The sequence below is a fragment of the Pseudopodoces humilis genome, chromosome 1 (assembly GCF_049639895.1).
Source record: "Pseudopodoces humilis isolate 2021_Gansu_Grassland_sample_001 chromosome 1, ASM4963989v1, whole genome shotgun sequence".
Classification (NCBI taxonomy): Eukaryota; Metazoa; Chordata; class Aves; order Passeriformes; family Paridae; genus Pseudopodoces; species Pseudopodoces humilis.
The window spans coordinates 68,945,887-68,965,664 of NC_142200.1; the positions used below are offsets into that span (position 1 = coordinate 68,945,887).

General features: G+C 37.7%; 1 protein-coding gene across 13 annotated transcripts in view; it reads right to left on the reverse strand.

Moving 5' to 3' along the window:
* The window catches only part of IKZF1 (IKAROS family zinc finger 1), a 68,932-nt gene that overhangs the window by 44,972 nt on the left and 4,182 nt on the right, over positions 1–19,778 (reverse strand). For 9 of the 13 annotated variants that reach the window (XM_088054878.1, XM_088054882.1, XM_088054849.1 and 6 more), the window contains exons 2-3: positions 10,627–10,680; positions 2,307–2,426 (exon numbers count right to left, since the gene is read on the reverse strand). In XM_088054878.1, the coding sequence (XP_087911004.1) occupies positions 2,307–2,426; positions 10,627–10,680 (174 nt within the window). Of the gene's footprint in view, positions 1–2,306; positions 2,427–10,626; positions 10,681–11,720; positions 11,830–12,854; positions 12,934–19,778 lie in introns of those variants that run through there. The other 4 variants (XM_014256818.2, XM_014256815.1, XM_014256816.2 and 1 more) reach the window with 2 other exon arrangements.

The following is a 19,778-nucleotide window of genomic DNA, read 5'->3' on the forward strand; positions in this document are numbered from 1 at the left end:
GCCAGATGTACACAGATAACATCAGTGGGTCTGTCTTTACAATACTCTCCTGTCTATCTTTCAACCTTCAAACTACTTTTTCAAATCATTCTTGTCTACCTAAGCTTGGTGATAAATAGCAGTGAAGAACAGATCTCGGGACTTGGCAATGACAGTGTTGTACTAAACACCAAGCCTGTCTACAATGCCATGCCACTGCCTACATGGGAAGACAGCCCCCTTCACCCCTAAGACATCTATAGGATCACATAGGCCAAACACCACTCCTAAGGTGTTATTTTATTCCTAGGAAATCTTCTTTTGATGAAGATCCAAAATGTGCACAGCAATCATATTGCTCCTGATATGCCTGGGGCATGTGTTCAGATCCTCTGTAAAAAGGGAGAATTAATTTTTTTAGTATACTGCTTTCAGAGAGCTAGCTTAGAGCTAGCAAAAAGGAGCAGTTGAAGAGGTAAAAATGTATGCAGCTTTACAGAAAAGACAAACATTGCAAGCACTGGAGTCGATACCTACAGCTCATCCATAAAGCAGACTGTGAATTGTCTTTGTTTCTGTTGACTGTGGTAAAAGTCTAACTACAAGATGTAACCCTTGTAAAATAAAGAGCTATGGGTAGAGAAAGTGGCTGTAGAAAAACTGTTAATGTCAGGACATCTAATCTAATGGGTGGAAAATCTAATTTATTGCTGAGTAATGAGAATAACAGATGGAACTTATATTTAAAATATGTGTACATATTGATATATGACTGATATGACTATATGATATAGTCATATGACTATATCATATCATATATATATATGCTGAAGAATCATTACATCATCAACAAGTATAAAGTTCAACTTTGCTGGATCTGCACAACATTTATGTGCATATTAAAGAAAATTCAACATAATGAAAAATCCTGTTTGGGTTTGAACAAAGAACTTAAAAATTAAATTTTTGACTCAAGGCTTAAATATTTTGTAGGGCTAGTTACTGTGAAAGAAAGGAGACATAATTCCTTTTGAACTGATAGACAACCATTTAATGAAAGATTTTGTCCAAAGATCTTTGGACTGAAAAATAAAGCATTTAATAAGTGATCAGACTGTTAAAAAGCTTTTTTAAATACGATTTTTTTTCATAAAGTATGTCAATATGCATGTAGGAGCTGAAATTTTTGCTCACATTTTTGATAAGAGGGGATCAAATGGTAAATGAAGATGCATAAGATGATGCACTCACTACTAGCTAGTGCTGGAGTTTGGGAGTAGGTTCTATTCCTTGTGCTGACACCATCCTGCTGTATTACGCTGAATTAATTATTTTGCCTTCTGTGCCTCCCTTTCCACCTATATTCTTTACTGGACTTCCTTAGACAATAAATATTTAAAAGCACTTGCAATCTTTCTGTAAATCATCCACCCTGACCCTTACTCTTACACTAACATAAGAATGTAATAGTGAGCAATATATTTATTTGTGGGTAAATGCTTGTCCTTTGATAGTCATCCCTTTACAGAAATATTTTTATCATATAGGGCATCAATCACAGCATGCTGTGAGTCAGTGTGTTTTTTATTCCTCTTTTTTTTTTTTTCTCCTATTAGTAAACAGGCATGGTGCTCAAGTAGTGTTTAGTCTTTTTAGTGCACTACATGGGAGTTAGTGCATGAGGTAGTCAGCAGCATTGCTAGTCCTTGATGGGAGTCTAGGATCCTTAAGAATAATCAGAATTTTGCACAATCATCTCTGGATAACAATTTTAACCCAATGGATTTTATCAGTTGTGGTTTTCTGTCTAAAAGACAAGTGTTTTCTAAAGTCCAGGTGAAAAATCAAGGATAAATGGAGATCAGATATTAGAACCACAAATATATAAATACTATTTATGTTCTAATATGCATTTCTGAAGAAATCTGAATAGCAGATAACAAAATAACATTCAAGATAGAATTCAAATGAATAATAAAAATTATTAAAAAATACCTGAGCATTTACTGAATTTTTATCAAATTTGACTTTGACCTGGATCCATATATTTAATTCAATTTCCCAAACAGAAAGAAAACTGTCTTTCCTGGGGAGAATTTCATGCAACAATCATGTTTTAGAAAGAATTTAAATAGTAGGATTTTTATAAGTTCTCTGTGGATGAAGATGCCTTTCCCCAAAAAAAGGTTGCACAAAAAAACACTATGTACCTGAAGAAGATGAAAAGGCACAGGACCTGCTTGTTTATTAGCTTGTGAAAAAAAAGTTTAACATTATTACTATATCATCTACTATTATTTCTTATTATAGTGTATTTGTCATCTTACCCAAGATCCTGTCATTCTTAGAACTCTGCTGACCTCCACTACTAGTTGAAAGGTCCTCTGGTATAGGCATAGGTTCATCTGGATCATCAGGGACATCACTGGTTGGAGGACTTTCCTTTCCTAATAATGAGAAGAGCATCAATTAGTAGTCAGAGTAGTCTCATTTTCAAATAATACAATAAGAGGAACCACAAACCAAATAAAACTTTAAAAATCCCCTAAACACCACTAAAGCATGATATTCTTAGGACCAAACCCTACTCTCCTGCCAAGAAAACTTCTTACGAATACAGGGAAATTATTTTTTTTAAAAGAATGCATGCCAATGTCTCCAAGAAATTTACTGAGATACTCAGTTATTAGCCTTACCATTTTGGGTATTTGTGAGATATGTATGTTTTCCAGCTGCTATGCTCAGAAGATCCAATTTAGCCAACACAGACTGACAGATCACAAAGGTTATCAAATGTTCAATTATCAATATCAAAGGTTATCCTTTTTAAAAACTCTTCTTTCTTCCACAAGTTCTCCTTGAGAACTGTCATGGAGTGACTTTACCTTTAAGATAGCTTTGGGAGCTGAAGAAGTTGAAGCTGCTGGTGGCTGATGGGAGTCTTTTCTCCTGACCAATTATCGGTCATTTCTAAAAACCAACAGCAGTTTTGACCACTGAAAAGTGAGATCAACTTGTGAACACCACCTTAAGATGTAAAGCCAGAGCTCTCCTGTTCTCTTTGTGTTTCCGGCATCATTCAAGGCTCTGTCTTGGCCTCCTGCCCCCCCCCCCCCCCACCCAGGCCAGACAAGGCCGCAGAGGGCGGGGGCAGGGGGGAAGGGGAGAAGCAGAGCCGGCCAGCTTGGCTTGGTTTGTAGTTTCTGCTGCTGGACTGAAACCTGACACCATGAACAGCTGCAGATTTTCCAAGACTTTAACTCTTTTACTACCTGGATAAAACGTACAGATTACTCCTTTTTCCCAGAGAGACAGAGAGAGAGAGAGAGACAATCAACATGAAGAAGACAGTGAAGAAAAGAGTTAAGTTTTAGATGGAGAAGAGAGAATAAGGAGATGCTTTATAAGTTGAAATATTTTTCTGTTAAAGCTATGGAGATGGACAATAATGTTCTGAAAAAAAACTCCTTTAATTCATGACAGAGGATATTGGGAGGAATGGAGTGTTCAAAGTGTAGATTTTGAGCAAAAAGTAGAGTAATTGTGATACAGTGAGGTGCTGGAACAGAGTGGAGCAAAAATTTGAGGCCTTGAGGGCAATGAGAAAACTGTTTCCAGAAAAGCTCACAGAGACAGATGAAGAGGACTTCTGCCTTTGAATAACTTATCCTTAAAAAAATGATATCCCTAGACGCATGGCCCATACACACCTCAGAGTGATGTGAAATGGGAGGAGTGAACTGATGACAGATTTCCGGGCAGCTGGCATCAGAAAAATAGAAAGCTATAACAGAAATAGTTTTCTCGTGAAAAACACCATAGATTAGCAGAAGAAGACTTCTGTTTCTCTACAAAGACTGATGAAAAGACTCTAGCGAGAATTGGGACTGTTTTAAACACCAAAGTTCCAAAGTTTTTTGTCTCTATGTTGTCATGTGAACAAGGGAATAGTGAGAAGTGGGGGATAAAAGGGTTTTCTGGAGGTTTATTCTGGTGTTGTTATTCTTGTAGTTTTGTTAATAAACTTTCTTTATTCCTTTTAAATTTTAAGCCTGTTTTGCTCTTGTTCTAATCCATATCTCAGAGCAAGAAATAAGTAAGTTTTCTAGTGATTTTTTAGTTACTGCTTTGAAACCATGACATTTATTTGGTGCGTTGGCCGGGAAAACGAAATTGGCAAATCTAAACCACTACAGAACACAACTGGATTTACTTCGAAGACATAGTGAAGTCTAACCCACAGGTATTCTGGGGCTCCAAAAGAACTACCTCAAAAATAAAGTTTTATCTTTAACTAAAAATTCAGCTACAATGCCAGCAAGCTTCACTAATACCCACAGATAAAGCTCTGGCTGGTCCTTGTGTCTACAAGTAGTGAAGTGCCTGTAGGTAGCAGGACTTCTTAAACATGTACAATTAGCAGAGTTCAGTAAACACACAACATTGAGGATTTTATTGTCTTCTGTTTGAAAATACGAAACAAACCCCAATTCTTGAGTACACAAGGTTTTGCAGAGGCAACCTTGTGGAACTGTTTTAGTGCCAAATACAATACAGTAAGAAAAGTAACTCTCTTGCCAAGTATTGTGCTTCCAAAAATGGTGAGGTTTCTTGATTCACCCCTCAGTCACAGCATACATCTCTTGCCCATAGTAGTATCACAGTCTTGCAGAACTTCTAAAATGACTGCATATATCTCTAACAAAAGCATGCCTTGGAAACATCTACTGAAGGAATTATCTAAATGATTAGTTTAATTGAATATTATTAAAAGACTGGCCTTTGCATTAATAGAAAAGAACAGGCCCAGAGCAGAATTCGAATGCAGTAATGTTCACGTAAGACTTTTGTCTTGAAAACGGAGATGTTACCAAATTACTCTGATGTAATGGGTGCCCTTACCTTACACTGGTAAGGACAGTAATTTCATAGCACAAAGCCCTGGCAAATTAGTGAGTTTTTTTCCTAATGAGAATTCCCTCATTAAAACACAAACATCAGTTAAATCTTAAAACACTTAAATGGAAAAACTAACCCAAATATAGGTTACTTTAGTGATAGCAGTTTAGTGGTGCCAGTTATGGACTTGATCTGAATGAAGTGAATGGTTTCCACCCTGCCTCTTGGATGGATCAAAGCATTGTATTTTCCAATTATACTGATTATCATGGGGAGAAATTACAGCTAGTTTTAAGTCATCTTCCACATCAGCTGTTTTGGATTGTTTGCACAAACCTATGTTTAAATGAATGAAATGAGTATGTGACTGCATTTCTTAAGGACCCACCCATCAAACTGTGGAATAATCTCTGAGCAGGAGTTTTGAGAGCAGCATCAGGTGAACCATCCCAAACTGCAGCCAGAGGACTCCAGGGTATTGAAGAAACAGTCCTGCACCAGCAGGGAGACTAACTAGATGATTTAATAAGGTCGCACTCATACCCAGCTTCTGTGGGGTATTCTTAAATGGGAAAAGTCACACCCAGTGGATGTCAGTGCAAGAGCAAAGGCAGATTGCATAAATGACCAAGAGGGAATACAAATTTTACAGCAAAAGAAAATAAAAGCAGGAAGTAAATTCACTATTTTTTTTTCCATTCACTATTTAACTCCTTATTTAGTTTTTTCTTCAGATTTCTGGGATGTAGGGAACTTACAGAACTGACAGCAATTTTCTATTGCAAGTCCTAACCTGCCAAACTGAAGTATCTCTTATAGATAAGATGCACAAGTGAGGAGAGACAGCTGAAATATTTCAGTTTGTTCAACACATTTTGCCCCACACACAAAAAACAAACAAACAAAAAACACCAACCAAAAAATCACAGAGGTTTAATTGGAGGGCAAGCAACAGCCTGGCAGCTCTCTTCACACTACATGTAAATTATGGAAATTTGTTAAAAAGTAACAGTAATCCAAAACTACTTGTGTCTTCCGGGATTAAACTGTGCTCCCAGTTACAACATGGACATTGATGCTTTGGCTGAGTCTACGCTGAGAAGAACAATTATCCTAAAAACCTGAAGACTATTTTTGACTACAAATCAATATAAACTCATAATACCAGAACTATGGGATAAGAGATAACAGACAAAATAATAACTTTATAAGTGTGTTATTAGGCATCCTACATAGTCTAAGTAGGATACTTTGAAGTCAAAGCAGTCTTTTTGGAATAGAAACCTGTTAGCATGAGAGTACATTTGCAGTGGTGAACTCTTTGGTTCACTAAATGGGTATCAGTCTTCTATTTTTTAAATTAATAGCAGTTTTTCCAGATGGTATGAATTGGACTCGCCTCATGGACTTGGTGAGGCAGAAGCTGGAGATCAGGTCTGCTTCCCTCTTTGCAGGAGGCTACAGTTAAAACTTTAGTAAACTTGTCTTTAATGACCCATTTAATATAATTTGTTTTCTTCTAGTTACACATGATTGAGAAATCCCTACATGCAGAAGAAAGGGCGAAAACAGTGGATTTAAAATACATCCATTTATTGAGTTCTGTTTCTTGGATTCTAGAGCATCACATTTGTATTTCACACCTTACCTACATCTAAAACATTACACCATGGCAAGTTCATTACTGCATGACAATCTTACACATATAAAATCTCACTAACATTCTTTCATTCTTTTTCCGCTGAATTTAGAAATGGAAAGGGGGGGGGGTGGGGGGGAAGGTGAGAATGCTTTAATGCTTTCTATTTTAATTTCAAACAGACATGCCCAGAACAACTGGTCAAAGGAAAGGGAGCTAAACCCCACTCCAATACTTAGAGGCTAATACTGAGGAAAATTATTCAAAAGTCACATAATAGAGGAAAGTAGCATAAGAAGTGATATATAAAAAATAGAATCTAATCTTGGGGTGGATGGTGTGCTTTTTGGTTTTTAAAATTAATTATTATAAAGAGCCACCTTAGATGTAGAATTGAAGTTCTGTTTCTGGTACTGCCACTGATTCATGTTGCTCTCGGTTAAGTCATAAATAGAAAGAATTACAACTGCAGGCTGTGTCAAATATTTCTTTATTTCATTCTGCATCTCTGCAAGATGCTCTCAGATTTTCAACACTGCCATTTCTGTATAAAAATAGTCGGAGAAGAGCCTAACCTACCAGTGATGCCTGGCAAGACCCTCAGCTTCTCTCTATTTGAGTGCCCTCATCTCTGCCCTAGAAATATACTTGAAGCCATAAGGAAAGACAGGAAGGGAAAAAACTACTCAATTCAATAAGGTTTTAGTATCCTTTATTTCTGTCAAAGTCCTCAGCCTGGTGTTCCTTTAACATGTACATCCAGATTTGACAGTGATTCAGTTCATGTCAGAATGGTACTGCTGGCGCTATGACTGTTGGAAAGAAAGCCAAGGCAGGATATATTATAAAAATCTCATTCCCTATCCTTTCACAAACTAATGCTGGGTGTGTGTGTATTTAATATTGAGGGTTTTTACTTCCTGCTTTTGCAAAGTGCAGCACAGCCTGGTTTGTTCTAGGAGATCTCTTAATGTTAGATGTGGAAACATTTGTACTGTTTTTTCACCTTCCTTAACAGTTAGGCCCTAGAACCGAGAAAAAAAAAAAAAAAAAAAGAGAAAAAAAAAAGGCAGGAAAAATATTGCTTGTTAAGTGAGATATTATCTGTGTTTTCTGACTCTCTTGCATGGGTGCCGGATACCATTTGCTTAAATGTATGTCAGCTCTCTCCTCATTTCAGAACTGCAACTGCTTGTCTCATGAAATACCACTTTCAGGAGAAAAATAAAAAGTGTGAACTCTGTGCTAGTCACACAGTATTTCAGTTCCTCTAAGAGTCAGCCATGCCTGGATTCCCTGAGGTGGGAATGCCTGTGTGCACACAGAGTTTGGCTCACCCACATTAGTTTCATACTCTCCTGGCCTGGCTGGCCACTGCCACACCCGAGTCCACTGCAGCTGCATAAAGCACATGGCCGCAAAACATGGCATTTGAGCTGGGGTGACTGTTTCTAGAGACCTTCTTTATTTCTGGGTTGAAATGAAAAGCCCCAAAGAAACCCATCAAACTAAATTTATTTTTTAATTTATATTTTTTAAAAACACAACCAAGTGTGCTAGTGAACCATACCCCCTAATTCCATAGGCCTAGAGAGCCAGCTACACCTGATGAGCAATACTCATAAAACAGGAGAAATAAATGTTTTACAGTTGACAGGACAATCTCACACTCCTGAAACTGTGCAGTTATTTAACTTGTTCCCAACATATAGCAGAGCTCTGTCATCATGCAAAGAAGCATCCCAGAAGCATGTAGAAACCCAGAAGAATCCAAGGGGAAAAACTCCTTTCTGCATTCACCAACCTATGAGAAAGAAGTAGTTAACATCCCTGTATCTTCAGATCCTCTACTTTTGAGGTCTAGTAAGAACTTACAAAGAGCCAGTATCTGTGGAATCTAATCTGACAGATGCTAATTTCCAGAAGGTGAGTTCCCACATAACTCTTACCATAAATGAAAGTAAATTAGGAAGTTCTTTCTTTGGCCGGTTGTTCATAAATTCAGCTAAGAACCCAATACAAGTCAGAGCCTTTGCTCACAGAAAGTACTAGGTGCTCAGTGACAGAAACGGCAGGAAGAGCTCAAAGCAGGCTTGAATCTGTTTGTGTAGGTCTCCCTTTTATCAAGGGTAACTTTCTTTTTCAAGAAAACCCTCTCTCAGCATAGAATAGTACTATTGCATGATATGCTAGAAAAGCTAAAAGGCACTTTTAGCAGAATACTACAATACTACAGTGATTCAACTACAGAAAACTTAGAGAATTACAAATTATAGATATACATCTATTATGTATATATTTACATATCTACAAGCATTCAAAATGGCAAAGTTCCTTATAAGTTTTCCCTCTGAAAGGAAGAGGCAGACCACAAGGAGGGCAAAGTGTTTTTTCTGTTTTTCACCAATCCAATCCTTGACTCAAGGCATCATCTCCCCTGCTGCTACTTTTCACATCAAAAGAAAAACAAGCAGTGCTTTACTAAGAAGTAGCAGGTGTTAAGCTCAAATTGACACCATTGTAAAGAATAGGTGAGGGTAATCAGAGTAGCCTTTGCTGCTGCAGAGGAAGAGGAGGCCAGCGTTCCTTCCTGAAAGAGCTCATGCAAGCAGGGAAGGGTTTCTGCAGTAGGCAGAGGAGCTGGACTCAAATCATGGTGCCTCTCACTGCTCCAAGCAGATCCAAAGTGAATAAACTACTAAAACCCCACTGTTTTTCTGCAAAGGCCACAAATACTCCAGTAACTGCATGTATAGGACAGGTTTTACTTCATTTACAAATTGGGTCAACATCCAACAAACTAGTGATGTGGAAGTTTATCCAGTTTAAATTCCAAATTTGTTACCTGAGGAGCGAGTGCAACATGTCTCCACAGGGCTAACTAGGAATTACTTCTCTATAATAAACATAACTTGTAATCTCTTGGCATGAAAGATTATTATACTCTTGCTCTTTCAGACAGAAAATGTGTTTGATTTTTATTTCTCAGATGACATTGAAACTTCTGGGTTCCAATTTTTGACAAAACTTTCCAAAAATTTTTAGAAAGGAGGCAGAAAAATAACAAAAGAGAGAGGGAAAGAAAACTGTATTCATACATTTCAGGAAAACCCAGTGACATAGTCACCTACACTGTGCCCACGCCTTTACCATCTACTTCCTATAGCTGGAACCCCCTAGGTCCTGAGGCAGCAGTGACCAAGAGCTGCTTCTGAAGCAAGAGCTGCAGGCCCAGGTGTCTGCTGTGCGTGGCCTCAGTGATGGAGCTGTCATGTTCCAGGCTGAGTACTAAAAGTGAAAACTGAAAGCCATCAACCGTTGCAGTTGCCAACGTATTAGGGAAACTGGGAAAGACAGTAACTTGGCCTTTTTCAACTGTGGAGGCACAACAATATGAATATGTATTATCTTGCTAAGCCAATTTTTTAAGGAATCAATTTCCAAGAAAGTTAAGAATACCCCCAAGGAATATCAGTATGGGGTAAGACTGTATAATGACTGTATTCATGCGACTATGGGCCAAGTTTTAGAAAGCCAAATTCCCTGCCATTTAAACATATTTCAAAATATCATCTTGGACGAAAACAATTACAAGCATAAAGTCTCATGCCAATCAGTTCTCATTTTCTTTTTTCTTTTTGTTCTTTAAACGTTTTTAAACATGTATATGTAAAACTGAATGCTTTGGAAAAAAGTAAAATAATCCTATGTGGTAAATACCCTTTGTTTCTTTTTCATTAGTATTTGTTCCCTCCCACCTGGTGAATTTTGTTTGTTCTATTTATTTTGTAACAATCAGAATTTTTTTCCCAGAAGAAATGGTGTAAACATGCACCTGACCATGGTTTAGGGATACGCTACCACAGGTTTAATGCAAAATTACATCTATGCTTCTATATTCCCTTGACTTTTTTATTTACCCAGTCCCTTTTAAAAAATCTATGCATCATTTGGCTTGATATCAAGTGATATCGTTAATTATATCTCAATTCCCACTTTGGTTTTAAAAAAGACCCAAAGCAATTTTATTGACAACAAGAAAAACATTGTACTGTGCTAGAAAGATGAGCAGGAATTTAGTATTTTCTTTGTAGAAGTAAGGATCTCACCTGAAACCTGGGACATATCTTGAGCCTCGTCTGTTTCCATTTTCCTCAAGTTACCTGAGAAGAAAGGAAGAGCCTTATGTTAATGTAAAAAAACACACACACACACAGAGAAAGAAAAAAAAAAACTACCTCACACACACAGAAGGAGAAAGAAGGGGAAAGGAAAAAAACCCTTTGCTATTTAACTATAAGATTATCTGGGAAGAATAATGTATTTTTCTCTTTATTTCCTCCCTGCATACTTGCTGGAGTATCAGACTGGCACAGACCTTGATCCTTTGAAAAACAGCATTACAAAGATTTATAAAAATATCATTACAAGCACAGGAGGACCAAATTTGTTATTTATTGTTAATTTCCTACTGCATAATAACCCAAAATGCAAACTGACTGCAACAAAATTAAGCAGAAAATTAAATGGCCCTGGGTCATTGTAGGCACAGAATTCATTCTCTTGGTTGATCCATAGTTATGTTCTTTCTAATTTACTGAGCATGCATCGATGAACCTTGAGTCAGCTTGGTGACACACATACAATCAGCAATCAAAAACTGAAGCAATTTGCTGAAGAATGTCTCATTTACCCAGGCAGGGCTGCATATCTGAGCAGCAACAGCCACTACCTCCATTAATAATGAATACACCTCCAGCCACAGCAGATGGGCAGAGCAGCAGCTCCAGGCTTTGGCCCCTCACTCGCCCGGGAGCCCTTTCCTCAGATCACACCAGCCTGGTGCTGCATGGGGGAGAAGTACAGCTCCTGAAAATAGCGAAACAAGCCCAGGAGGGAGAAGGAACCCATGCCTTCCTGTTTTGCTGACAGATGGCTGGCTCTACAGCATGGTAAGCGATACCAGGAAGCTCCTGCCCTCTGCTTGCGACACACCATTTTCTGAGGAGCCAGTGACCAGTGACCACAAGCACCAGAGAGAAGCGCATGGAGAGTTAGTGGGGTAGAAACAAAACTCAGGTTCTCAATCAAAAGGGGACCCTGCAGGTCCCAGGGCTCGAGTGCTGGCTACAGACAGCTGGTGGCCCCTTGGATAACAGATGTGCTGCTGGAGCAGGTAGTCCCATCACAACTTGGTCCCCACCTTGAAGTATGGCATGGGCAGCTGAGGTAGCCTCTGGTGGAGAGGGGACAAAGAGCCCTTTGTTTAGCCATGGAATGTTAGGTGACATCTTCACCTGCTATGGCTGGCTCCACATCCTACCAAGCAGAGAAGCTGTTTCTTGTAACTGAGATGCTTGTACTGTCAAGTTTGCTTCCTGGAATTAAACAAGCACTTTATTGAAGGATGGAAGTAGAGGAGGATGTAGTTTGAGCTCCTGGGAAAGGGTTCAACTTTATCCTAACCTAGGGTAGCCCAACTTCCATGATTATTCTTTTACCAAAGCAAGACCTTCAACCTCCAAATTTCCAATCTCCAAAAATTTGGAGTAGGAAAGTGTAACAGCTATTATTATATTTAATAACTTCATAAATTTGATGGTTCACTAGCTTCTGAATGTCAACAGTACAGCTCAGATGTACTCCAATGTATTGCTGCCCCCCACCCTCCAACTTAGAAGTCCTGGCTTTCCTCACCAGGCCCATGCTAGAACTGCAAAAAGAGAATGTGCAGACTGCAGGGCCACAGACATACAGCCATAGGATGTTGAACAGATTATGGTTTATGCAGTTTGCAAAAAACACTGGGCATTCTTACAGAGCATTCTGGCTTGTTGCACATGTACCATAACACTGCTTAATATCCAATAATGCTCTGTCTTGCTTTATTCTGCACCTAAACTTTAATTCCAGACAAGCAATTTGTTTAATGTCTATATGTAGTTCTCAGAAATTACTACAGACATGCAAAATGCAAAAAAGCCACCTTCCACTCAACAATTTGCATTGGTTCTTATGGGAATAAAGAGCTTTGAATAGCTCCATTTTTAATAAAGTAGTCAGTGGGGAAAAGCAGCTTCTCTCACAGGAGGAAAAACCCTATAACTGTAGCCTGGTCAGTTACTGAAAGCATGGTGTATTTATGGCAGGTGGTAAGTACAAGTGCCTTACTTCTCCTGCAAGTATGACTTGCAAGGAAGAAGAAAAGAAAGGCAGATGCATTTTATTACTGCCTTCTAGTGTCACCCAGCTACTATTAATCAGTTGATTACTACACATTTTTCCAGAGGATTGTGAACCCTAACCAACTGAAAAGCCACTCCAAGAATATACCCACCAGAAAGGGATCACACTCAGGAAGGGCTCTTTATTCCAGCTTCACCTGCCTTCTTGCTGTTGCTGTGGCTTCAGCAGGACTGGGAGTACCAAGGAGAGGAGGAACAAAGAAGAAAGTTTCTTCAGTTTTTGTATTCCTGAATTTAACTGCCTTTGTCATGACAAGACTTACTTACACTCAGCATTTCTGCAACCTAAGCCACACACTTGTCAGCTGTACTCCTTCCTGCCTCTTACCGTCATCAAGTGGAATTCTGTTGGAAAACACTTTCCAAGGAGAATTCCCATTTCCTAATTTCTTAAATGCAGAGCTAAACTACAGGGCTGATTTTTTTTCTTGTTTGGTTTGTTTTTTGTTGTTTTATTTTTTTTAATGAAAGTAAACGAGTACAGTTTGTTGTGGTGTTTTGTTTTCTTTTTTTTTAGTCTAATAGTGTTAGCTTGCTTTCTGTGAGGTTGGATGTCTGCCTGTCCTGAAACACACACTCTCAGATCTCACACTGATGGCATCAGGGTTTACCCTTGAATTAGGTGACTTTAAGACATTCAGCAAAGCTGATCCATTTCACAGGGATGAAACACTGAGAGGAAATAGAGCTGGTGGAAAAGTGATAATGGAAATATTTTTTTTTTCCTTCCCAATAATTACTTAGAACAATTAAACATGGTTCCTAAATGTGGGTTAAGATCCACAAGCACTACACAAATTGATAAGAAAAAAAAAAACAAAAACAAAAAAACAACTTTAAAAAATGCTCAAGGGGTTTTGAATCCCTCCCAGAGGAAGATTGTATTCTTATTGTATCTCATAAATACTAATGAAATCCCAGCTAACTTCAACTTAGGCCCTGTATCAGCAAAGAATATATGACAGGACATCTGGCACCCCATCTCAGTTCTGCAATTGGTCCTGTATAGGTTTTGGCTCTGTGTCTGTTAAAAGGTTTGTCACACCAGACTTGAGCACAACAGATCTTGGGCTAAATTTTAAGTGCTAGGAGTAGCATTTACCCTTTTGCCTTTGGTATGGTAAAGCTATGAATAAGAAATCATGTCCTGATTTTCTCCCTTTCCTCTGCTCTAGAATCAGCAGAAACAAGAATTGTCACCACCTGGAAAATAAGAGATCCTATGTACGGATATGAAAATTTGCACTAAAGCATCTATTTGTTATCAATTTGTAAATAAATAAACCTTTACAATGATATATCTAAAAGAACAATGTTTTAAAAATGTTTCTGACATAAAACCCTAAAATTACGGTCTGTTTTGGTTTGCCACAAAAAAGATGATTTTTAATTTTTCATTGTTTAAGTTTTACCCATGAATCAAATTTGTCACTAGCGTAAGAAGTGTATATGGCTTCATTGTCTTCAATGCAGTCACATCTTTTTAGGTTATCAGCTAAGTTAGGAGCCCAAAGTTAGAAATCAAAAGCTGGGTGGGCACCTGACTGAAACAATCTTGCTCTCAAATGCTGAACCTGTCTCACTCTCATTTACAGCAGGAAAGGGATTAGCACCTAGGTGATAATAGATAATTATTCTATTTAGGAATACAAATAGCTTCCAAGTTTGGCCCCTTATTACAAGAGCTACAAAGAAGATAAAATTCCTTTCAAAATAGGTAAAATTATTTCTTCAAGGCTCTTCAGATAAGGAACTGTAACCTGTACACTTTCCTCTTCAGACTATAAATACCAGATTCAGAAATGACACTACTACAGTCTTTTGGAAAAAATAATGAAATATTGCAACTTTAAATTACATGATGATCAACACACAACCCTTTTGAGAGGTTATGTTGAGTTTGTTTTAAATAAGGAAGCATCTAAGTGACCATGATCATACAAAAATTTTGGATTTAAGTTAGTCAGCATTTGTCCTGAAGAAAATTTACATGTCATGAATTTCCCTCCTTGCAACTTTCTCTTCAATATAACTCATGCTATGTCTTAATAATATATCAAAATACACCCCATGAAGTACTGGAAGTACTGCTTAATTTATATCTAATGTCAATTACAACCAGAAGTAGATTTAGGACCTTTTAGAATTCCACATGTGAATAGGAAGAAGTCATTGTAAGGTCAAGATTTTCTAATCTTTCAGAATACAGCAAATTAATTATTGGCAAATCTTGGTTTATTATTTTGTCTCCCAGCAAATTCAAAAGTAAACCTCCTTGTCAAGAAAATTAATGCTTAGCATTTATACGAGGCTTCATCAATTGATATAAAGTATGTGTAAGCATGTCAGTCCTTCTACAACCCTCTTTTCTTTGGATATTAAAAGACTGCAAGATTGGGCCATTGATGTGATTCAATGGAATGACCTAATCCAATGCCAAAGAGTACCCATTCTTTTTTCTCTTCTGTGTTTCCCAAGCTAAGTATGTACTGACTTGTCTGGGACAAGATGTGCTGCACACTCAGCACAATGGAACCTTATGGTAAGGAAATGAAATCACAAATGCTGATATTTGTGGAGCCACTTTGGTCTTACACCAGCACACCTAAACCCAGAGCTGTCCTTCCATCTACAGAGAACTCTGCCTCTGGTACTGCAAGGGCTCCGCAAAGGTACACCACATCCAGATGCACGTTCCCTGACATTTTTTAGGTGCAGCCATGCTTAGCAGACAGAAAAATGCCTGAAGGAACACTTCTGTCTTGAGTGTGGCTCGCAAGGGCAGGTACACTTCCATGAAACCTCAAAGCAGAAATAAGCACTCACAAAGTCTTGAGGGGAGGGGAAATAAGCTTTTACAGGGGACCTGGTGCTCTGCAGGTGCTTCCACAAATACAAAAAGTGAGGGGAACATACATTCCTCAGTGGTGGCAACTCTGGGTAAACTGAAAAATAAGCAAAGAGGCAAACCCCAGCTTTACTCCCAGCCACGCTGGGGAAAGGCCTGACTGTGTGACCCCCACTTCTGTAAGCAGCCCCATGGCAGGAAAGGGACCGCTCACATTGGTCACTGGAGCAGCTGGCTCTAATGGAGCACTGGTGTGTGAGTATGTCTCATCTTTGTGGTCTGTGACAAGCCTCACTAGCTTCTCATCACACAGGCTTCATTTTTAGCAAATTAAAACTCCAAGTCAACAACCAAAACCGTAAAACCCCAATCCACTTTAAAACCTAAACTGAAGTGAAACTCCTAAAATGGGTCCTAGATTCAACCACCCAAGACACATAAATAGAAGTTTAATAAATAAATTCATAAAGGAAAAGGAGGTTGCAGCCTGAAAAACACAGTAAACTCCTATAGCCCTTAACACACCTGATAGGAGAATGTGCACATTAAAAACAAGTTAGGAGTTGTATCATCATATATGTGTCATCAGCCTTTTGGGGTTTAAGCTGGGAGTTGCATCTGCCTGCAGAACAATAATACAGCTGCATTTCTAATTGCACCAGAGGGTCTGGACCTAATGGAACCAAGCCTCTTGTATCCAGGGAAGTCAAGGAACACAGGGCAACCAAAAGAAGAGGTGAATGAAGACACTTTTTAAAAAGGATTTAATGTTTAGCTTCATTTTAAACCAAACATATATATACATATACATATATATACATATACATATATATATATATACATATATATATAAACAGACTTCTAACTTCATGTACAAATGTGCTAAATACGGTTAAACATTCAACGGGAAGACTGTTTAACATGGAAAAAAGGTAATCTGTATTGTATAACCAATCTTCAAATACTTGAAGAAAACTGCTAGAATTATACAAACTCATTTTAATTAAAAGCATTCAATATCTCAGCAAGCAGTTGATAATTAGCTTTATTATTGTAATTTAATATGCTACACTTCACAATCTCTGCGAATGACTCCATTTTAGAACAATTTTAATTCTATTTTTAATTTCCACCTCATCACACAGCTCAATGTAAATAATAACTACCAAGGTGAGGGGTGGTCCTTTCTGAAAACTGAGAATCGTAATGAGCACTTCTATGTCCTTCCATTTCTGTTCAAAGAAACAAAACAAATACCTCCAGGTCTTTTAAAGGACTGCATTAAAAAAGAGGTTTAAACTAAGTGGATCCATTTCTTTCCTCCTGCACTAATTCTGTATTCAGCACTTTCTACATAGTCAAGGGAGATGTTTAGTTTATTCAGTCATTTCTCTATTCCTGCCTAGTGTAAATGCTGGCTAACTACACAAATTGACAATACAATTATGAGTATACAGTGAAATTTCAATTGAAAGCTCCTGTCTGCAAAATGAAGGAAGCACTGTAATTCAACACACAAGATTAAGAAAGGAACTCTGCTAACAGTGAAGATGTGAAACATTTAAATGTCTGGCACATGTAAAATTAATTTCTGTGTTAGGGAACAATTGTGAGGGTGTAAAAAAAGTTGTCTCAAAGATCCTACATAATTCTCAGTTCTTTGGGAATTCTTTTTTCAAATCACTGACAAATGATAAAAAGCGCATCTTGTATCAAGTATGTGTTTTCCATATGTGCTCTTCCTAGCATTTTCTGTGCTTGAGCTATATTCATGTTAACAATTCATTGCTAAAGGAGATAATAAAAAAATCCATTCTTTTATTGACTTTCTGTGCAAATTACTGGACTTGGTATCATTGCAAATATGAAAAAGGTTCTTCTTTCAAATTTTTGAATTGCAACCAGAGTCATTACAAATTGTTTCCACAATATGAGAAAAATATGAAGGTAATTTTCTTAATTAAGGGCAAATATTATTAACTCATTAAACCCTGTCACCTTTATTCACTAAAAATCAAGTAGAAAAGTGGAATAAATTCACCAGAACAAAGAAAACGCACACATTTCCATCTTATAAATAAACTGACTATAAAAGGTGAGGGGTGTAAATTAAGGCACTCAATCTAAGAACACAGCATATTCTCAAGATGCCAAATAGAGCTCTTGGATATCCTTCCAGAGCTCTCATTCAAGGGGAGGCAAACAGCAGACAAAGAACTGTATTTTTTGTAAATATCTATTAGTCTGATTTAAAAAGCGGAGGATGTCCTCATCACAGTGTATCTAAATATGCAATAAAGAAAACATAAAAGTACCTCTTTATGTTGAGAATTGTTATTGCCAAGTATACCCTACAATATATCAGTAGTCAATTTGTCTGAATTATAGAAGGTTTCAGTAACTCTGCTTCATGATCACAGAATTGCTTCCTAATTTCCCTTCAAACTGTTCAGGCTCTTATGAATTATTAAAGGACATTACTAGCCTGAAAAAGCATATTAGAGACTGGTGTGATTTTTTTTTTTACCCTTAAATAAACCTAAAAATAATTCCTAAAATTAAAACAAATTAGCAAGTTCCTCCACACTATATATTTTAGTTAACTCACTCTGCTTTTGCAAATATTTTGGATCCAATCCACTATGGTCAATTCCAGCTTTATACTGTGATTGCTCTGCTGTTCTCAGTGATTTGAAACAAGCAGAAAAATGAAGCAATTCAGCGGGGAATCTGAGCTCTCTTACAGAGCAAGTTTCTCTTTCACTGAGAAAGCTAGAGCAAGTGGGATCAGAAGAAGAAATGTAAATCTTTCACATGAAATAAGCAAAATAAGCAAGAGAATCAGACAGTTCCCACTGCTTAAGAAATACGATGATTTCAGTGTGACTGTTCATCCAAGAGAGTCTGAACAACCTCTGGAAGCATTGATACAAGAAGCATGAGTGTGCCATGCAGTTCCTGAACCTGCATGGTCGTATCCCCAAGAATCCGCAATGGTACAAAGCTAAGAACATGCATGTATCTTTTCAGAACTAGGACTTACTTTTACAGCCACCACAGTGCTGGCAGTAACCTGCTTAGTGCAAAAACCCCTGTTATCTCTTCTTGTTCACCACCTTAAGGCATGGAGGAAGCTGTGCTCTGAAGAAGGGTGAGGCAGAAGTTGTCAGGGTTTTAATAAAGATGCATTGCAACATACCTTAAGGGGTACACATAATTCTGTTTAAATTTAGGAAGCAAACAAAACTCTTGTTGACTTTTAGTTAAGTTAATGTATAGATTGATGTAGGGACAAGTTGATCTTGGAAGAAGGGAGTTTTCCAGTTGAAGTCAGTACACTTTTCTGGATAGCCATTGGAGAGAGAAAACTGCTGCAGCTACTTTGGATGAGTGTAAGGTATTTAAAGTAGCCTCCTGTTTAAAAAATGCCATAAAGCTGACAAGACTGACGCTGTCTGACTTGGCTCAGATGGCATTCACACTCATCTCTAAACACTCCAGTGTCAGGTGGGGGGAGCAAAAATAATATTTGGATTACAGAAAAAATAAGTGAAGAAATACCAGGGTGGTCTTTCATATTTTGACTCTTGTATTGAGTTGCAAGCATTTTAAAAGGCTTCTCAAAGACTTATAGTCCCAGAAAACACTGATGAGAATCCTTATCTTCCACTTTTCAACTGGCATAATGTATTCCTACTGTTCTTGCTTTCTGAGTAATTTTATACTTGCTAGAAAAGTGGTGTTTGTCACTTGGGAGGGGAATTCCAGGGGAGCCAGCAGCACATCCTGCTCTACTCTCACAAGGATGACATTTTTCAAAGATTCCATTATTGCTACACTAAATTCTACTATTTTACTATTACTCTTTTTTTGGTCTAATTCTATTACGTTAAATAATAGTAGAAAGTAATGACTGGTCAAAATGTAATGAAGTACATATGTGAATCTTAACCAAAAAACAAATATTACTATAGACCCAGCTCTTCTTGCACATAAAACAGGAGAAAAAAAAAATCCCACAAGCCTTCAATGGAAGTTTTTCCTGACAAAGAGCCACACAATTAGGCTGTGATCCATGACTTTTGATATCTTCTGGACTTTTTAAGAGAACACTGCCAAAAATGATCTGCCAGAACAGCATACAATTCATTATGCCCTTGTTTTCTGT